Source organism: Lathamus discolor, chromosome Z (assembly GCF_037157495.1).
Source record: "Lathamus discolor isolate bLatDis1 chromosome Z, bLatDis1.hap1, whole genome shotgun sequence".
Lineage (NCBI taxonomy): Eukaryota > Metazoa > Chordata > Aves > Psittaciformes > Psittacidae > Lathamus > Lathamus discolor.
The window spans coordinates 44,356,371-44,373,167 of NC_088909.1; the positions used below are offsets into that span (position 1 = coordinate 44,356,371).

The 16,797-nt window shown below is 38.8% G+C and overlaps 1 protein-coding gene across 5 annotated transcripts in view; it reads right to left on the reverse strand.

Annotated features, from left to right (window-relative positions):
- Nucleotides 1–16,797, reverse strand: part of MCC (MCC regulator of WNT signaling pathway) — a 221,468-nt gene that overhangs the window by 56,771 nt on the left and 147,900 nt on the right. For all 5 annotated transcript variants that reach the window (XM_065663559.1, XM_065663557.1, XM_065663558.1 and 2 more), the window contains 2 exons: nt 12,646–12,759; nt 7,019–7,161 (listed from right to left, as the gene is read on the reverse strand). In XM_065663559.1, coding sequence (XP_065519631.1) covers nt 7,019–7,161; nt 12,646–12,759 — 257 coding nt within the window. The remainder of the gene's footprint in view (nt 1–7,018; nt 7,162–12,645; nt 12,760–16,797) is intronic.

The window sequence follows — 16,797 nt, forward strand, 5'->3', positions numbered from 1 at the left end:
TTTTCTTTATTCCCACGTTCATTATTACTCCAGACCACTGTACAAGGAAACAATAGGCAGAACTCAGTGCAAGCAAGGATGCGCGCAAGGATATACAGTGCTCCACAATAAATCCTGAAACGGCAATTCTTTATCAGCGTAAGTGGCTTTTGATCCCAAAGTGGATTAGCAATTACTGATTTTGGTCTCTTTTCTCAGTTCAAACATGCCATTAGCTGTGTGCAAATCAAGTGTGCACATGCACAAACCTGCATATGTGTATCAAAATGCTCCTGGGGACACAGAAATTTTTCCTTTTCTCAAAAGGAAGAGAATGTATAAGTGAGTATAATGCTGAACTGCTGGAGTAAGTGGAAAATAAAGAGCCTCAGTTACCTAGGTTTTAACTCATTTGTCAAGCTGGTTCTACTAAAATAATTGAGGACACAGGATACTTTAGCTAAAGCGAATAAGATTAAAAATTTAGGAAGGCTTTTTCCTCTTGTCTCCACACAAAGAGTTCAAAGAACTAGGAAAGAAGATAAGTAAATGACTAATAGCTTTGCCTGAAAACACTTGTAAACATTTTTTTTCTTTTGAGCTTTTTGCTGATTCAACTCAAGTTTTTTTTATTATTTTTATTGCTTTTACTTTTACAATGACTGTTTTAACATTTAGGTGCTCATTTTAAACACAAGAACAACATCAGGTTATTCTAGTTTGAAGCCCCTCTGGTAAGTAAGCAAACAGCCTCCATTTTGTTAAAATTAAACAAATGCAAAAATTTGTTTTGCTGCAGATTCAGCAGAAAAGTGTGAGAATGAAACTCTCTGGATTTGGAACAATGAGAAACAGCAAAGAGCTATCTGGGGATCTGCATCTGGGAGGGGCACCTGTAATGTTAAGCCTGCTGTGTGTATGCTACATGGTGATGAGAGTTTCTTACAGAAGGATTGCAGGATTCAGCCTGGAGACGTGTCTAGGTTTGCCAGGCAATACAGCAGAGAAGATGGCCCATACATACAGAGAACAATGACAGAAGTAAAGTCTGATCTCAAAGTAGCAGAGGTGACAATTTGTGAGACAGGTCAACCCAAAAAAGGAGTTTCAGTTTGCTTGCCAAGAAGGGTTTCCCAAGGTCATTTCTATAGGAATTGTTATGCTCTTCTACCCCTTACATTCACTTCAGTGCAAAGGAAGTCTGACTTTATCACAAGCACCTAGTGACTATTATTAAACAAAAATGCAGGTCAGTTGGTTAAAATAGAGATTTTGATAAAAAAAATAAGTCTTTATGGTATCATGCAGTACATGTTTAAGAGAGTGTGAGAACTAAATAATGAATAGCAAGAATTAAAACAGTGTAATGAAGACAGATAGTGCAGGTTTATGTTACATGAACTTGTTTATTGTTAGCCACAGCACAAGACAGGAGTAATTAGCTTTAGACATAAACAATTCCAAAGCACTCTAACAGTTGCATTTTTTTTTTAACTGAAGGCAAATAATCTTTCCTTTTATGCAACAACTAGTTCTAAATTTTTAAAACCTAAATTACCTCTACAAATGTGCAAGAGGCTATACTGATCACAGAACAATGCTGCACACAATAATCATGTCTTACCACTCTTCTTCTGGCTACAATTGCATAGATTTTTTGTTTTACGTCCAACATAGGTTTGTCTAGCTAGCACTAGCACTGTTTTTTCAGTTTAAGCATCCTCAGTATCTTGGGGCAGTTGAAAAGTACGTCATGCAGCAGGACTTGCACCTTTCCCAGTAGCTCAAGCAAGAATTAGTCTCTGAATGAGCTAATGCTTCTAAGACCTGACCAGAAAGATCAGAAATCCATTTCTAGTAAAGCAACAGCAAAGTGAATCAGTCTCTCCATCACCAGTCTCATGGGGGAGAAGCCTAAAATCACATGGGGGAATCTGAGGAGACCAGTGAATCTCAAATACAAATCTCGCCTTTAAAGATGAAGTTGGCAGTAACAGAAGATACTGTTGGCGACTCCCCTTTCCCCAGAACAGGAGAAGAGTCCTTCAGCGGCACTGGAAATAAAAGGCGCTGAACAGCTGATGATGATGAACCACTGAACGCCTGTCACAGCACCCAGATGGTGGATGTATTACAACCTCCTGGTTGCTGTCATCATCTAGGACTTGGCTGAAGAAAGGAGATGTATTTGTTTGCCTATGTGCCCTGATGGTTCCCAGTTGTTGGAATGTCATTGTGAGTTGGAGGCAACTGAGATCAGGTCAAGCTGTTCTCAACACAGGGCAGCATGGGAACAATGTTGGAGCAAAAGAGTGTGTTTTATGGGAACATCTGCACTTACCTGCTTTCCTCGTGTCTGGCTGCAACCAATGATCACAAATGCTGTACAGATACTGAGTAAAACTTGAGCGAGTACTCATCAAAATGGCACACTTTCAGCATCCTTCCCACCACTGACAAGTTCTGACAGGACAATGGCAAGGTGCACATTCTCTTCACAGTGCAAAGAATGCACAGCTTCACACTTCAGGTGCCAGCAACAATTCCACAATCATTTTACTTGAACAAATATTTTTAAAGCATTCTCAGACCCTCAGGTTGAGAATACTACAGGTGTATGTGCACTGTAACCCAGAGATTGACTGCTCCTTTCATATATACTCTTGAGGTGCCTCTGAAGTAGTTCTCTTGTGAACAGTGACACACTTGAGATAACATGAGAATTAATCACCTGTGGCCGGTAGGGCTGGGCAGTGTATGTACTATTCACACCCACAGTGCTATTTGAATTGGATTCACTTAATTTCCATATAGCACATATTTAGAAGCTAGAATCAAACCTCCAGGTTATTGTGTAAATATGATTGTAAGCGCCATTTGTTATTTACTCTCCTTCTTCCTCATTAACTCCAACATTACCTACTTTCTGAATATATCTCAGATTAAAAGCTCTAAGTCTGAACAAATGGGTTTACAGCAATGGCCTACAAGCTTCTTGACAACTGTTTCAAATAACCCTTAGCACACACCAATATTCAACGGAGTGTATTTCTGTTTGGTATTGTCAAAGTTACTATTTTTAGAGTTGCAGAGATGGATCCAAACAGCCAGTGGTTTAGAACTAAAAGCAATCTGATCTCTTTTGTTTTGCTGAATCTCAATTTGACATGTAAGAAAGACTGTCAATCACAGGCCAAAGTCTTTTTGCCAGCCAAAGACACGACTAAAAAGGGGAAAAAAAAAAAAAAAAGAAAGAAAAGGGTTGAGTTTGAATGACTCTAAGACAAAACTAAAACCTTCCAAAGTCAGGAATATTCACCATATTCACCTTTAATGCAGATCTAGTTCCCTCTTAGTACTTCAGTACTACTGTGTAATTTGTAAATCCTTTCTGTGCTTCAGAGTTATCTGGTGTACTGGTTATATCCAAGTATTTACAACATGACTCTAATTGGGAAGATCCATTTGACTGGCTTTGCCTTGTTCTAAGCTGTACACACTTGGGAGAGAAAACTGGAGCAGGCATACACCTTTACAAAAGACAGAGAACCTTTGCAATATAAATAAAAAATGGTCTTCTAAACTGAAACAGCAGAAGTAGGGTTAACACTGCCCCCAACTTCCATTTGACAGGCTAACAGGAACCCCAAGTTAGCACCACTCGGTGAAAGCTCTAAAAGCAGGCAAAATGTGCTCTACACAACCCTCATAGCCCCTTCTGCCCAGCAGTATTGCAGAGTTTGACAAAAGCTTGTGAATTGAGTCTTACAATGAACTTACAATACTAGCTACCTCCTCCCACTTTCTCCCTAGTAATTTAGACAAGAACACTGAGACAGTCACACAACTGTGATTTTCCAAGAAAAAATAGAGCAAAGGTTTATGGCTCTAGGCTGTTCAAAAGAAAAAAAGCATCCCCATCCTAGTAGAGCACTTCTTTAGTGTCTTTTTGCTCTCAAACTGCTACCATATTGAGGTGGTAATGGGTAAATTCTGCACTGTCACTTGTGAAGAACTAGGCAAGCAAGAGGCTCATCTATTTGAACAGTGTGAGTATAGGGAGTATCCAGTCAAACACAGCTGTATTTCAGCTTTCTATTTTTGTGAGGTTGTGCTTCCAAACCAGCTGGGCTGTCCAGAGCAGCAGCAGGGAGATGAAACAACTGGAGATGAATGTTGATTTGCTCCCACAACCATGGTGACCTCATTTTCCTTAGGGAATGCTGGAACAACACAGTGTGAGAGCAGCAGCTAATTTCATGTGGGCACACACATGGAACCAGTTGTAACCAAGAAATAGCTGTGAAAACCTAGAAAAATCCTGGAAACTTCTAAAAAAACTCCTGTAAGATTACTAAAATCAGCATATCACATATAACCTGGGAAAAGGCACAGGCATCGACATGTGACCTAAGCTCTTTTTAGAGCTGGTATTACTGAACCACATGAGGAAAAGCCCTGACAGTGTAAGGACAAAAAAAAAATAAATTACCCAAACAAAGCAAAACCATCAAAAACAAAGAGAGAAAAATTCTTGGAATTAAGAATATTAATGAGCTTATACAGCTTGCAAGAATCCTCAAATTGTTGCAATACCTTATTAAGATTTATACACTCTTTTTGCTTACTTTCTGCCCCACTTTCTCAAGGTACTACTCACATTCAAAGAGCTACAAACTTAAAGATAATACAGCTTAAAGAGGGTAGTCAAATATCCTCCACGAATCTCTGGTGTCTTCTAATTGTTTCCAGAATATTTTGGGGTTTTGGAAGGAACCATGAAGAATGTCACAAAGCAGCAGCACATCAAGATACATGTTAGGGTTTTTTTACAGCCTAAAAGCAATACCCGACAATCTCTCTGTCAGCACTAGGGAAACATTTATCTGCTACACAATTAATCCCTCCTGTGTTCTTGTTCAGAGGAAAGTACAAACTCTGAGGCCACAGCAAGGCTGCGCTCCCAAACCCCTTTTACCCAGGACTGTTTTGTTCCAGCTCTTGGGCTCACAGTCTGTATGGCTCCACCACAGCCAAGCGTGGAGGCATTGTGAGTCACACCTGTCCCAGGATGGACAGCAGTTACATCACCCTTGCTCCCTTGGGATAGAGCAGCTTCTCAGGGGTGATGCAAGTAGACCCCAGAGTGGATTTACAGACAGACACAAGCAGAAAGCATCAGTTCCCCTTCTTTCAGTTGTCTTTACAAACCCTATGGAATCCCTCCAGTTCTACCTCTGATTGCCATTTTTCAGCGGCAATATTACTTTTCTGTTTCCCACACACCAAATTATTGGCCTGCAAACTATTCCAATCATTAAAGGAAATAAGAAAATCCACTAACTTAACAAATACCTTGTTCTTACTAATAAAACCAGAACAAATGAAAACAGAGCTTCTTCGAGCAAAATGAGTTCTCATATGACAGGACCAAAGAGGTGGGGCATGCCAGTGCTGTGGGAACTGCTCCAGCAGCATTGTTCTGATGCCTTCAAAAGCCTGCAACCCCCAAAGGGGCAGCCAAACTACACTTCTCGTGAGAAGCAGTATACACTTCCTACCAAGCTCAGTTCTTATGCCTCACATTCCTGTGCATGCCACTGCTGTCATGTTTAAAACATGATTAAACATTCATAGTATGCACTCAATGCCAATATTTTGTAATTGAATCACTTGGCATTTAGCTTGCCACAGGGTCTTGAAACAAACCATTTTTATAGATTCTATGTAGTGTTTTTCTTAAATGTCATGGAGTGATTTTGCTTTTCAGGAAAAAAAAAAACCCAAAAAACAAAACAAAACATGCAGCTTCTCTGATTTTGCCTTTCAACTAGTCTTTCAATTGGTGCAGCTTTACCAGAGAGGAGGGCAGGATGGCCAATCAGTATCATGCAAATGAAAGGTGATTCAGGACAAGACAAAAGAGAAGTTTGTCTGTGGAGGTATTAAGCATGAATGTATAAGGGAGTTACAGGGATTTTTTTCAGAGAAGTACTACTGGTTTAGAAAATACCTGCCTCAAAAATCCCACCATGACCATCACTAGTTACGATCACCTCAGAGCTGGCAGTATTTATCTTCTTAAGTAACATAATGTGATTCTATTCTTGCTTTTATAGTGGTATATATATGTGACAAACCTTTTTTTTTTTCTTATATAAATATTTTCATGGAAGGCTAAGCAAGTAGTTGTAACAACACTGCCTTGTGCTAGTAGAAATGTTTACAAGGAAGAGCAAATAAAGCAGTCACAAAAAACCTTGCAGCTAATAGGCAAGGAAAACTGAAAATCTGCTACTTGGTTAGAGCACCACATCAATATTACCTACACAAGAGTCAAATCTAACATGATTTTATCTAGAAAATCCATAGAGTCTAGTAGTTTTACTGCTTAAAGCTCCTTCTTCATTCTAGTCCAACTTTCTCTATGTGAGAGTAATGCCTAAAAGCAAGCGAGGACAAGTGTTTTCCTGCAGCCAAACCTGAAATTTATTTTAACACAGTAACAAGTAACGACATAGTGTAATACCCCAAGTTTTGCTGCTCCAAAGACAAGCAACAGCGTGATTTGTACCATTTTGTTTTGTCACAAATACCAGTACAAGTAGATGCAAAACCTACTGAAAACCATTTGAGCCATATTTTTCATTACATGTTAAAAACAGGTGATCTATAGCATGCCACAAAATAAAGTTAAAAGTAGAGGTGCAAGCTGGGTGGCTGCATCTTCCTTTATCCACCACTGCTATGACGTATCTGGTACCCTGGCATGTATGTTAGGATAAAAAATATTAATACAGCACAGTGCAACTCTTTGCAGTGATCATTAGGCTTAGCAAAGTGTGATTTTGCCAGACAGAATGTACTCTCAGGGTGATACTCTGGAGAACACATACCATAATTATTGGCAGATACTTAGTACTAGTCATAACAAGCCTAACTATCTAAAAGTCATCATCAAATTGTATTTGGAGTAGAATTCACATCATGTTTTGCACCATTCTTGCATTGGCCTACAGTTTCCAAGAAGTTGCTGTACCTTATCGTTGTTCCCTGTAGTCGATCAATTTTCTTATTTAATTCAGCAATGATACTGTGCAGCTCTGTGATCCGTTCCTCATAGCGTAGTGTTGTTTGCTCCTGCAAGTCTTCGTGCTCTCTCATTAGGTGGGATTGCTCGCACTAAATCAGAGAAGCAGGGAACAAAAAAGGTCTTATGGGTAATTGCACAGAAGTCAATACAAGGCAAAAGTACACACTGCTAATGGTTTTCTTACTCATCAAACCAACACTGCCTTTGAAAGAAAAAAGGATGGATATAAAAACATGAGGTACACAAAGACAGGTCATTACAAGATTACAGATGGACTGAAAAACTATACACTGTACACTTTTTGTCCCCCCTCCCCCTCTAAAGGGCAGAAGTTGCCCTTCCTGCTTGAACTAAACCCACCATTTGCAACTCAAAACAGCTACAAATATCTCACCTTTCAATCTGCGAGATTCATGATGCATCATGAATCTTCAAGGATCTTCCCTCTGTGGTCTGAATTAGGACAAGTCCTAAGGCAGAAACCACATTATTCTAAAGAAAACTAACCACACTTTGAGGTTATGACTTATTCTTTGGTTTTATTAGCCTGTAAAGATATGATAGCGTATTTTAAATTATTTTAATCCTTTATAATAAAATGCTTATTATTTGAACAATTAAAGGGCTACAAGGCTGCTTGGTTTCTACGTGTAAGACAAAATCCTTGCTTTAATTTCCCACAGAATTTTAAACCCAGCCCCTCTGGTTTGCTCTTCACATCAGCAAACACTCCACTTCAATCAGAACAGACAATTACAGCCTACTCCAGTTACAATCCAGCAGTGAATGCTGATTGAAGTTATGCTTGATAGTGGCTGGAAAGAGCAAGACTTCAAGACTTCTAACGTTTTGCTTCTGACCACCTGCAGGAAACAATCGAGCCTCCTTGCAATGACAGAATGGTATGCATTATGCTCTCAATAAAAAAGAAAATCACACACTGACTGACAGTATAAAAACTATACTCATTAATTGAATATAATATATAATAATTGAATATAATAATTAATACAAGATCCGAGTGACATTTCTAAAGGCTGTAATTTATAGTAATGTAGAAAGTCGTCCAATATTGCTGCACCAAAACTTTTGCAAATCAAGTATGCACTCTATACAGAGGTAACTCCCTCAACCCTTTGTATCATAAATATGAAAATTATACCCAAGCTAGCAGCTATTTTTGATTTGCCCTTGTATTTTTTGGCCACTCACATTCATAGCTTGAGGACATCATCTACATAAAAGGCTGCTTGAAAACTAAAATTTATGTTAAGCTTTATGTTTTATTTAAATTTGAAATAATTTTTTCAGTATTTTTAAGTTCAGGAATATGCACATTGAAAGGTAGCCCAGACATAACAGCTTCATCCCACAGACTGCAAAAAACTGTTTCTTAATCCAGCTGTAGTCAAAAGCACTTTTACCTACACCAAGACAAACAGACCTTATCTTTACTCTGAAGAGCAGAGGACTGAGAAATGTTCAGCTGGCTTTTAAGACTTCATGTTTGCAATGGTACAGTATAATGACTCTTTATTGCAGAATCATTCTACAGCTTATTTCTCACATTTTCATATCTTAACATCGTATCTGGTTAAAGTACCACCATGGCTTTCAGAGTACAGAAATAGTGTAGAGAAAATGCTGAGCAGAAGTTTTAAAACAGATTTCAAGTGCAATAAAGAGTTGCTGCTTCTGTCTTTCTAAACCTAAATTTCCTCTGACATACACTGATACCCGCAAATGCTACCAAAGCGTTATTCAAGATCAATCAATAATGTGCATTATTTTTTTCTTTTAAACCAAAAGGATGTTTCAGATGGACTGTATAATAATTCTTTCCAGACAATAAATAAAAAACCCTATTACAATATCATTCATCTTTCTAAGCTGTTCACTGAAAAGCAGGATTTATTTATCTATCTTGACTGAAGATATATGGACTCTTGCTAATGGACCTCAGCCATATTACCAGACTTGCTTTCTGTTTTCTACAGCCATTTCTCTCTTAGAACAATGATCTGCCCCTAGTTCCTATTTCTTTCCAAATTGTACATATTCAAGTCTTTCAATTTATTTGCATGACAGTCACACAAACTTTTAAAGATAAATGCCTTATACGTTTTCCTTCATCCTTCTTCCAGCCTCATACTTAAGTTCTTATCAAAACCATTAAGAGCTCTAATTCTCTGAGAAAGCAAACAGAGGGATAAGCCACTGAGAGGCTGTGAAAGACAAGCAATTGTTGAGATCAGGAGAAATGTTGCCAGCACAGTTCTAAGTGTAAGTAAGTGACCTTTCACTTGTTTTATGTACAGACTAAAAAGGTTAATTCAATTATGGTATAAATTAACAATACCTGGGAACACCTTTATCGACTGGGAAACAACCACAAGAGCAAGAAGAATATGAGGGAGAAGGATGCTAAGAAAAAATATTTTAACCAAAGGATATTATCTCAACACATGTAGCACAGTCTTTGTTACTCTGTGTCTAGACCTATTATAAAATTCCAGAATTACAGAGACTAAGCACAAAGGTTGAGAAAGCAGGACTACCTTGTGAAAAGAAACAAAATGGTAGGAATGGTATAGGTAAGTGAATTGTCTTTCCTTGCTATATTTCCTGAAACATCAGCATTTTATTAAGTCCCACGTTCTACTGTAAATCTGCAGAACTCAGTGTCACAGGATGTTGGAAATTCCAAGAATGTAGATGGATTAGAAAGAAGATTAGATAACTCCATGGAGAATAGGTCCATAGAGGACTATTAAAAGTGATGTAACCTCCTCTTCACAGATGTTGGCAGAAAGGTGGGGGAGTATGAAGAAGGACAGCTCTCTGTATGCATTTCTCATGATCTTCCCTCAGACATCCACTATTTATCATTATCAAAGTGAGGATACCGTGCCAGCCAGAGCTAGCAGAAAGCACTACGTTTCTTCTCATAACCACAGAAAGATTTTTGGAAGAAGACATTTGTTGCAGTGGACCAGTACAGCAAACTTAATTCAAGAGATCACTTCATTGCCAAATTGCACACCAATACAAACATACAAAGAGATCTGCTATCTTATTGACATAATAGAAGGGTGTGACCAAAAGCTACAGCAGGTCTCCACGGACTGCAGCTCGGAAATGAACATGCTACAACAACCAGTGATCAATTATGTTATTTTATGAAATTTTAAGCACTGTGTATCCAACTGTCTAACTTCACCATTTGTCATCTAAGTTACTTCAATTGTGTTTCCCCAAATCACCTCCACCTTTCAAATCACTAATCCTTTCTTCCAAAGCATCTCACAAGCCTCATGAAATGATGGGAAAAGTATTATCAAAATGTGTTTTAAGAGCTATTTGTTCCAGAGAGCATTTACCACACCTGTTAAAATGAAACATGCACTGCCTTTGTGAGTGTAGTCCAGATGCAGAATAGAGATTTAAGTGATCCACTAGCATCTGAATATGGTTATGCAGAACCTCTACTACCTCGTATTTAATTTATGCCTTCTGAACCTCTGATTCACATTAGTGAGGAAGAAAAGCATTAGATGGAGGTTGTAGACGAAAAAAACGTTTGATATTATACATGATACGTATTTATGAATTCGGATGAATCTCTGTGAAGTGGGAGGAAAAGTTCAAAATATTATGTTAAGTGAAGCATCTACTTTGGAAGACAGCCAACATACTCAGCATGTGAGCTGTCCTTGTTTCTTGGCTTATTCTTTAGGAAAGACTGCATTTTATTTAATACACACACCCCCCAAAAAATCTATCCACTTGGGGGCTTTAATAAAAAAAAAAAAAAAATTAAAATAGTTGAACCACAAAAACTTTATATAAATTGTTCATAAAAGAAGTAATTTTTTAATCTGAGTTATTTTCTGATTTTGCGTTATTCACAGTTTGGGTAGCAGTTGTCACTACACTTGTGTTCACAAGCACACAGCCCAAGATCACATAAAAATCTTCAGCATTGCAAACTGAGAACATGCTTAATTTGTAACCCATCAAAGAAAGCACCAAACGATTTTGTGCTAACAGAGCACATGTTAGTTGGCATTAAGGATGGATCCTTAATCCTGGTCACCATCAGTGGGGATTCCTTACTGTATGGGAGAACCTACAAGGCACTCTTCACTGGCTAAGGGACAATATCAGTATTTTTAAACAAAGATCTAGAAGTAAACCTAAAACATGAACAAAAATCTGTGGTTAGCACAAGACCCTGCAGAGTTATACGTAACAACAAAGTCAGTGTGTTCATGCAGAATGATGTGGATTGTTTGGATACAATAGATGCATCTGACTGTTTAGTGACTATCAAATGCAACCTTGTATCAAACTGTATGTCAAAGAGCTACAGCAAAAATTAGAAAAGGCTCTCTGGATTACAATAAATAACGTTAACTCCCAGCATGGCTCTGACTCACACATCAAGGAGAATGAAAACATGAAAGTGTTTTGTATTTCTTGATGTTGCATTGTTGGTCTGCAATAACAGTATCACTTACAAGCCCCAAAACTTTAAAGGTAGCTGAAAAAACATCAAGGAATGCGGACAAAGGCCAAAATATGGTTGGATGACTGAAGTAAGAGCCTGAAAATCTAGGCTGCCTAAACATTTCTGTATTTGGCTTGGGCTTAAGTAACACACAGACACAGGCTCCTACCAAACTGCACTGAAAATTAAGACCCTGAATTCACAAGATCACAGAATGGCTGAGGTTGATAGGGACCTCTGGTGGTCACTCAGCCAACTCCATACAGAACTCAAGGACGGTCACCTACAGCAGGTTGACCAAGACCAGGTCCAGGTGGTTTGAGTACTTCTAAAACTGGGGATTTCACAACCTCTCTGGGCAATAAAAAAGATACTATATTTTCACAGGACAAAATGCTTTGTGCCTATGCAAGTATACATAAGTATACATTTTGAATTAGTTTTGAAATCTGAAGTACTGACAAAATGTATTTCCCAGAATGACAGTACCAAAACCCAAAGGTTTACCTTGATAGGAAAAGACTTATTTTTTTTAATAAGCTGTGAAAGCACTAGAATTCAGACCTTATTCTGACTTAATCCTTTGGCTTCCCACTGACTGTATTTTCTACAACAGATACATACAAAACTGGCTTACTAGAAGCCAGACTGAGATGACAAACAATTCCTCACATACCACGAAAGCACTGCCAATTGGCAATAACTTGTTATCAGTATTAATTTATGCTGTGTTTGAATCTGACCCTGAACTGGAAGGGCCTGCCTTCCCAATCCACTCAGATCATGCTGCATATTTTATATTCTAATATATTTCAAAGCAGTTGCTGATTATGTTGGCTTCAAAACAAAACTAATGTAATTATTTCTTGGTATTTTTTTAGAAGAAGATCATCAGCACATAAAACTCGAAACCCACTGCAACTATGCTTCTTGCAGTCTTCAAATTCTTTTCACTTGTGACATTGCTCAAATATTATATCCTCTCCCCACATATCACATTCCTTTCTGAAGAGCAAGACAACACAAAACCAAGGACCACCTTCAGAACTGAACTACTGCTCACCTGTGCTTTTGCCAATTTCTTTTCCAACAGGTCACGCTCCCTTTCTGTTTGTTGTAGACGTTTATTAAGCTCCACTATGTCTCCCTTTAATGAAGCCAGGGCTGCTAAATGAAGCTAGAAGACAAAAGGAATGAAACAAATTAACTAATTCACAAGTCATTTGAAGATAAGAGGATTATGCAGCAACTAAAATATCTGGAATTCTGTAGTAGCTAAGAAGGAACTTAGTACAACAAAAGTCTAAAAGAAGTTTCCCTGTGCTACTTTTTAAAAAGAATTCTCCTTTCCAGACAGCACACACGTCCCTTCATCAGAGAACATATTATAAGGATAAATACAATGAAGTATAATTCAGCTGGAAATATACATTAGTTTTATAGGAGGTAGCTTGAGTTTTGTGTTATAAAATCTTACACTAAATTTTGACTCCAATTTGTATTATATAAAGTGCATGCTGATTTGATGCCTTCAGACATATAGGGGTTATTGGTTTGGTGTAACTCAATGCACAGAACTCAATTTTATTTTGCAATTAAAGCTTATTCCACTTTGAGCTACTGCTCTGCAGCTGTTTTTCTCCTTGGTTCTATGTCAGTGAGTTTCAGTGATTCTAATCTACTGAAGCCACACATGAAGAACCTGAACTGTTTTTCTTTCTGCAGTAGATCCTTTTGATGAAAGATACATTCCATATTTAACTGATAGCATGTGGGAATATATAGCAGACTAGGATAACTAACATCATCTAAATTACATCAGCTATACTAACTTAGAAATCAAGAACAATTCTTAAAAGAATCCTATACTTGTAACTTATTCACACTCTCTGCCTATCCTTAAATACCCCATTCATCATTACGCTGAAGGCATCAGCTAGAATTCAGCACTCAGTATTGACAACTACAGCCAAAGAATCCAGAAGGAAAACTAGCAACTGATACTTTCTTTGTAGTAGTAAAAAAACAACAGCAAGTTATGCCGCATGAGAAAACAGATATGACCTTTCACACCGGACCAAATAACACAGCAATCACTGCTCTGCTGCCAAGATTCAGACTGAAACATACACCCTGTTTCTAGTCCTTCAGCCAGTCCTTCACTCTGACATTTTATTGGGCAGGTCACTTTTAAGTTATTTTTCTTGTTCCATTTCCAGCCAATCTGCTACTGACTCCTATTTTGATATCAGTTTTACCTTTACAATATTAGAAGCTGGCAAAACCAGAGGTGTTTTCACATACATACTGACATGAAAGGAGCTATATGACAGCAGAGAGACGATATCATTTGACAATGCCTCCTTCGCATACTGTATTGCTATAGAAAAAGCCATCTCTGGCTTCAAGACAGAATATACAATTTTATGAAGATTTTAGATGTGAATTTTAGGTGCTAGTAGCTAGTTATGATAGAAGCTCTGGACACCCTAATTTTTGAGTTCAGTCAAAAGTATTTGTATTACATCAGCTACAAAGGTGCAGTTATTATTTTCAGTATAAATATACATGTACATAATTTTATGTTGCGGTAGGTTTAAGATTCTCAAGGCAGACTCATTTTTCACATGAAAAAACAGTAATTAGGGCCTGCTACAGGCATATGCTACATAACTTCTTTCAGGTATGCATGCTGGAATATCTTAATAAACCCAGCAACACCCTGGCCATCTTGAAGTTTTCTTGGTCTTCACCAGAAAGCCTTTCTTCCTGTCACAGGAAACTAGGCAGTGGTTTTACAGTGTGGAGCAACAAGAATCAGCCTAATTGTACCAATCTGTTCGTAACTGACTTTCAATTTTCAGGAAAGCTAGTGACTTTATAAGCCCCTGTTTTACCTTATTTCCTTAACAGAGGGGAAGTGTTACAATGAAGCTCACCAGTTTGTTAATCACATCTTGCATTCCTCACCACAGCTGTCAAATAACACATGAAAAAATCGCTACAATTCTCTAAATTGAGTAAGACCACGCTACACAGTCAGTAAGTACACTATAATTAAATGATTGTACACTATAATTAAATGATCACCAGCTGTGGTTTAATTAAATACCAGCGCAATAAAGTCCATACACATGGTGCTGTAATACAAGAGGACACTGTTAATTTAAAAATCTCAATGAAAAACAACTTGTTCTATGAACATTGGAACTAACGAGGCAGACTTCCTATGGATTTCTTTGTCCTATTCCCACACTGCAATCAGCTCAACTCTTCTTCACATCCCCTAGCACACCCCAAACTGAGTAATAAACAGCACTAATTGTGTCTAGTTTTATAGTAACACTGCTGCCTGGCCTGGCAGCTCCTGCCAAACAAGGGTATCCAATGAGTGAATTATATCAGCCACCCTGTTCAATACAGGGTCTCTTTTCTGCAAGTAACCAAAAGATGTCTTTATTAATTACAAGGAAAGTTTGTTGCATCTTTTACGGTCCAGAATTATCCTTTCATTATGTGGACCAGTCCAGTTACCAAGTATTAGTAAAACAATAAAAAACCCCAAACAAACAGCTTACTGAAAGAGAAGACTAGACAACAGGAAGTACAGGAAGCTGTAACACACAGAGGAGGGCTGTCCGGCGTACTCTTCAGTTTCATGTATGCATCCAGTCCACTCAGCAGTATGGCATACACAAGCGGTGCTGTGTCAGTGACAATAGATAACGGTCCGTGGTGAAATACAAAAATAAAACAGTACTGTTTGGCATAGGTTGTGGGAACATAACCTTGAAAATAGGGGAGTTAACACCACTCTTAGCAAAAGGGAGTCTTATACCAGTAAACATCTGCTCACATGCTGGCCACATGTGTGCTGATGTTGCAGCTTGTAATTTTACACTCCAGCCCGAGGGGGGATATAAGGACCTGTGCAGGGACAGACGGGTGAGAAGGCCAGATGTGCATCTTGATTCAGGAGACACCCTGATGACGCACTGCCTACCACCCCTCTGACCAGGCAACATGTTCCATCTCCTTCTTGTGCTCAGCGGTATCCCATGCAGCCAGGTATGTATGCAACCTGCTTTGCATTAATATATTTGCTTTGCACTAACAACTCGATAGACAGACTAGAGCATTTGATTGTTTACATTGTGTTTGGTGTCCAGTATCTGTACACGGGAATCCTACAAACCTGGAACATAATTGGCAACAAGGATGGGATTCTCGTAGTACAAACACTGTAGATTGAGAACATGGTTTGGTCAGCAGGGCATGTAGCTGCATCAAGAGGTGCTGTTCTGTATGCATGAAAACAGGGCCTGGTCAGTGGAGCGTGTAGCTGCACCAAGAGGTGCTGCTCCACGAGTGCTAAAGCAGAGCTTGGTCTGGGTGTGAGCTGTCAGGGTCGCTTTAAGGTTGTTGTGTAATATACTATCACAGTATTTTGTAGGAAAGAGCCTAGGGGCTGTGGCTCCTCCTGTGGAGAGACTGGGGTGGACGCAGGAACTGTGGAGCATGTTGTGTGATACAATAGATACCTGCACTAATGTAGGACCTGAACCGTGGGGAGCTAAGGACCCAAGGGAGTGTTAAAGTATTGAGGTGAGTTTGTAGAAACCCCCCATACCTGCTCGAAGGGGTGATCGAGTCATACCAGACGCGTGACAGGCTGCTTGCCTACAAAGGCATGGCAGACAAGAACACAGAGTTGGAGCAACAAGTAGCAGATTTACATTCCAAACTAGAAAGGGTTAAAATAGAAGTGCTGTTGCAGAGGCAGCCATTTGTAGCTGCTGCAGAGAAGGGTGAGCGATTTGGGGAAAAATGTGCCACCCTAGCAGAAAAATATGCTGTTCATATTGCTAAAAAAATAAGCAATAACAAAGATATAAAGGCAGTGAGGCCATGGGTCCATGCCCTTGTGTCTGATCCTGACTGGGAGCCGGAGACATGGAATGGAGATATCTGGGGTACCAGTGAGTCAGAATCAAATACTGAAGACAAGGCAGACATGAAAAAGGAAGGAGCCTGTGCAGCTCCTGTGTTTAAATGTAAGATGATTACCAGGGCAAACGGTCAAGTAAGAACAGATGAATTGACAGACTATAGTCCTGAGGAGATTAGTAATTTATTAGATAAATGCTAGCAGATACCAGAAGAGAAGCCCCAGAACTGGCTGGTTCGCCTCATGGAGGAAGGAGCTGATACTGTA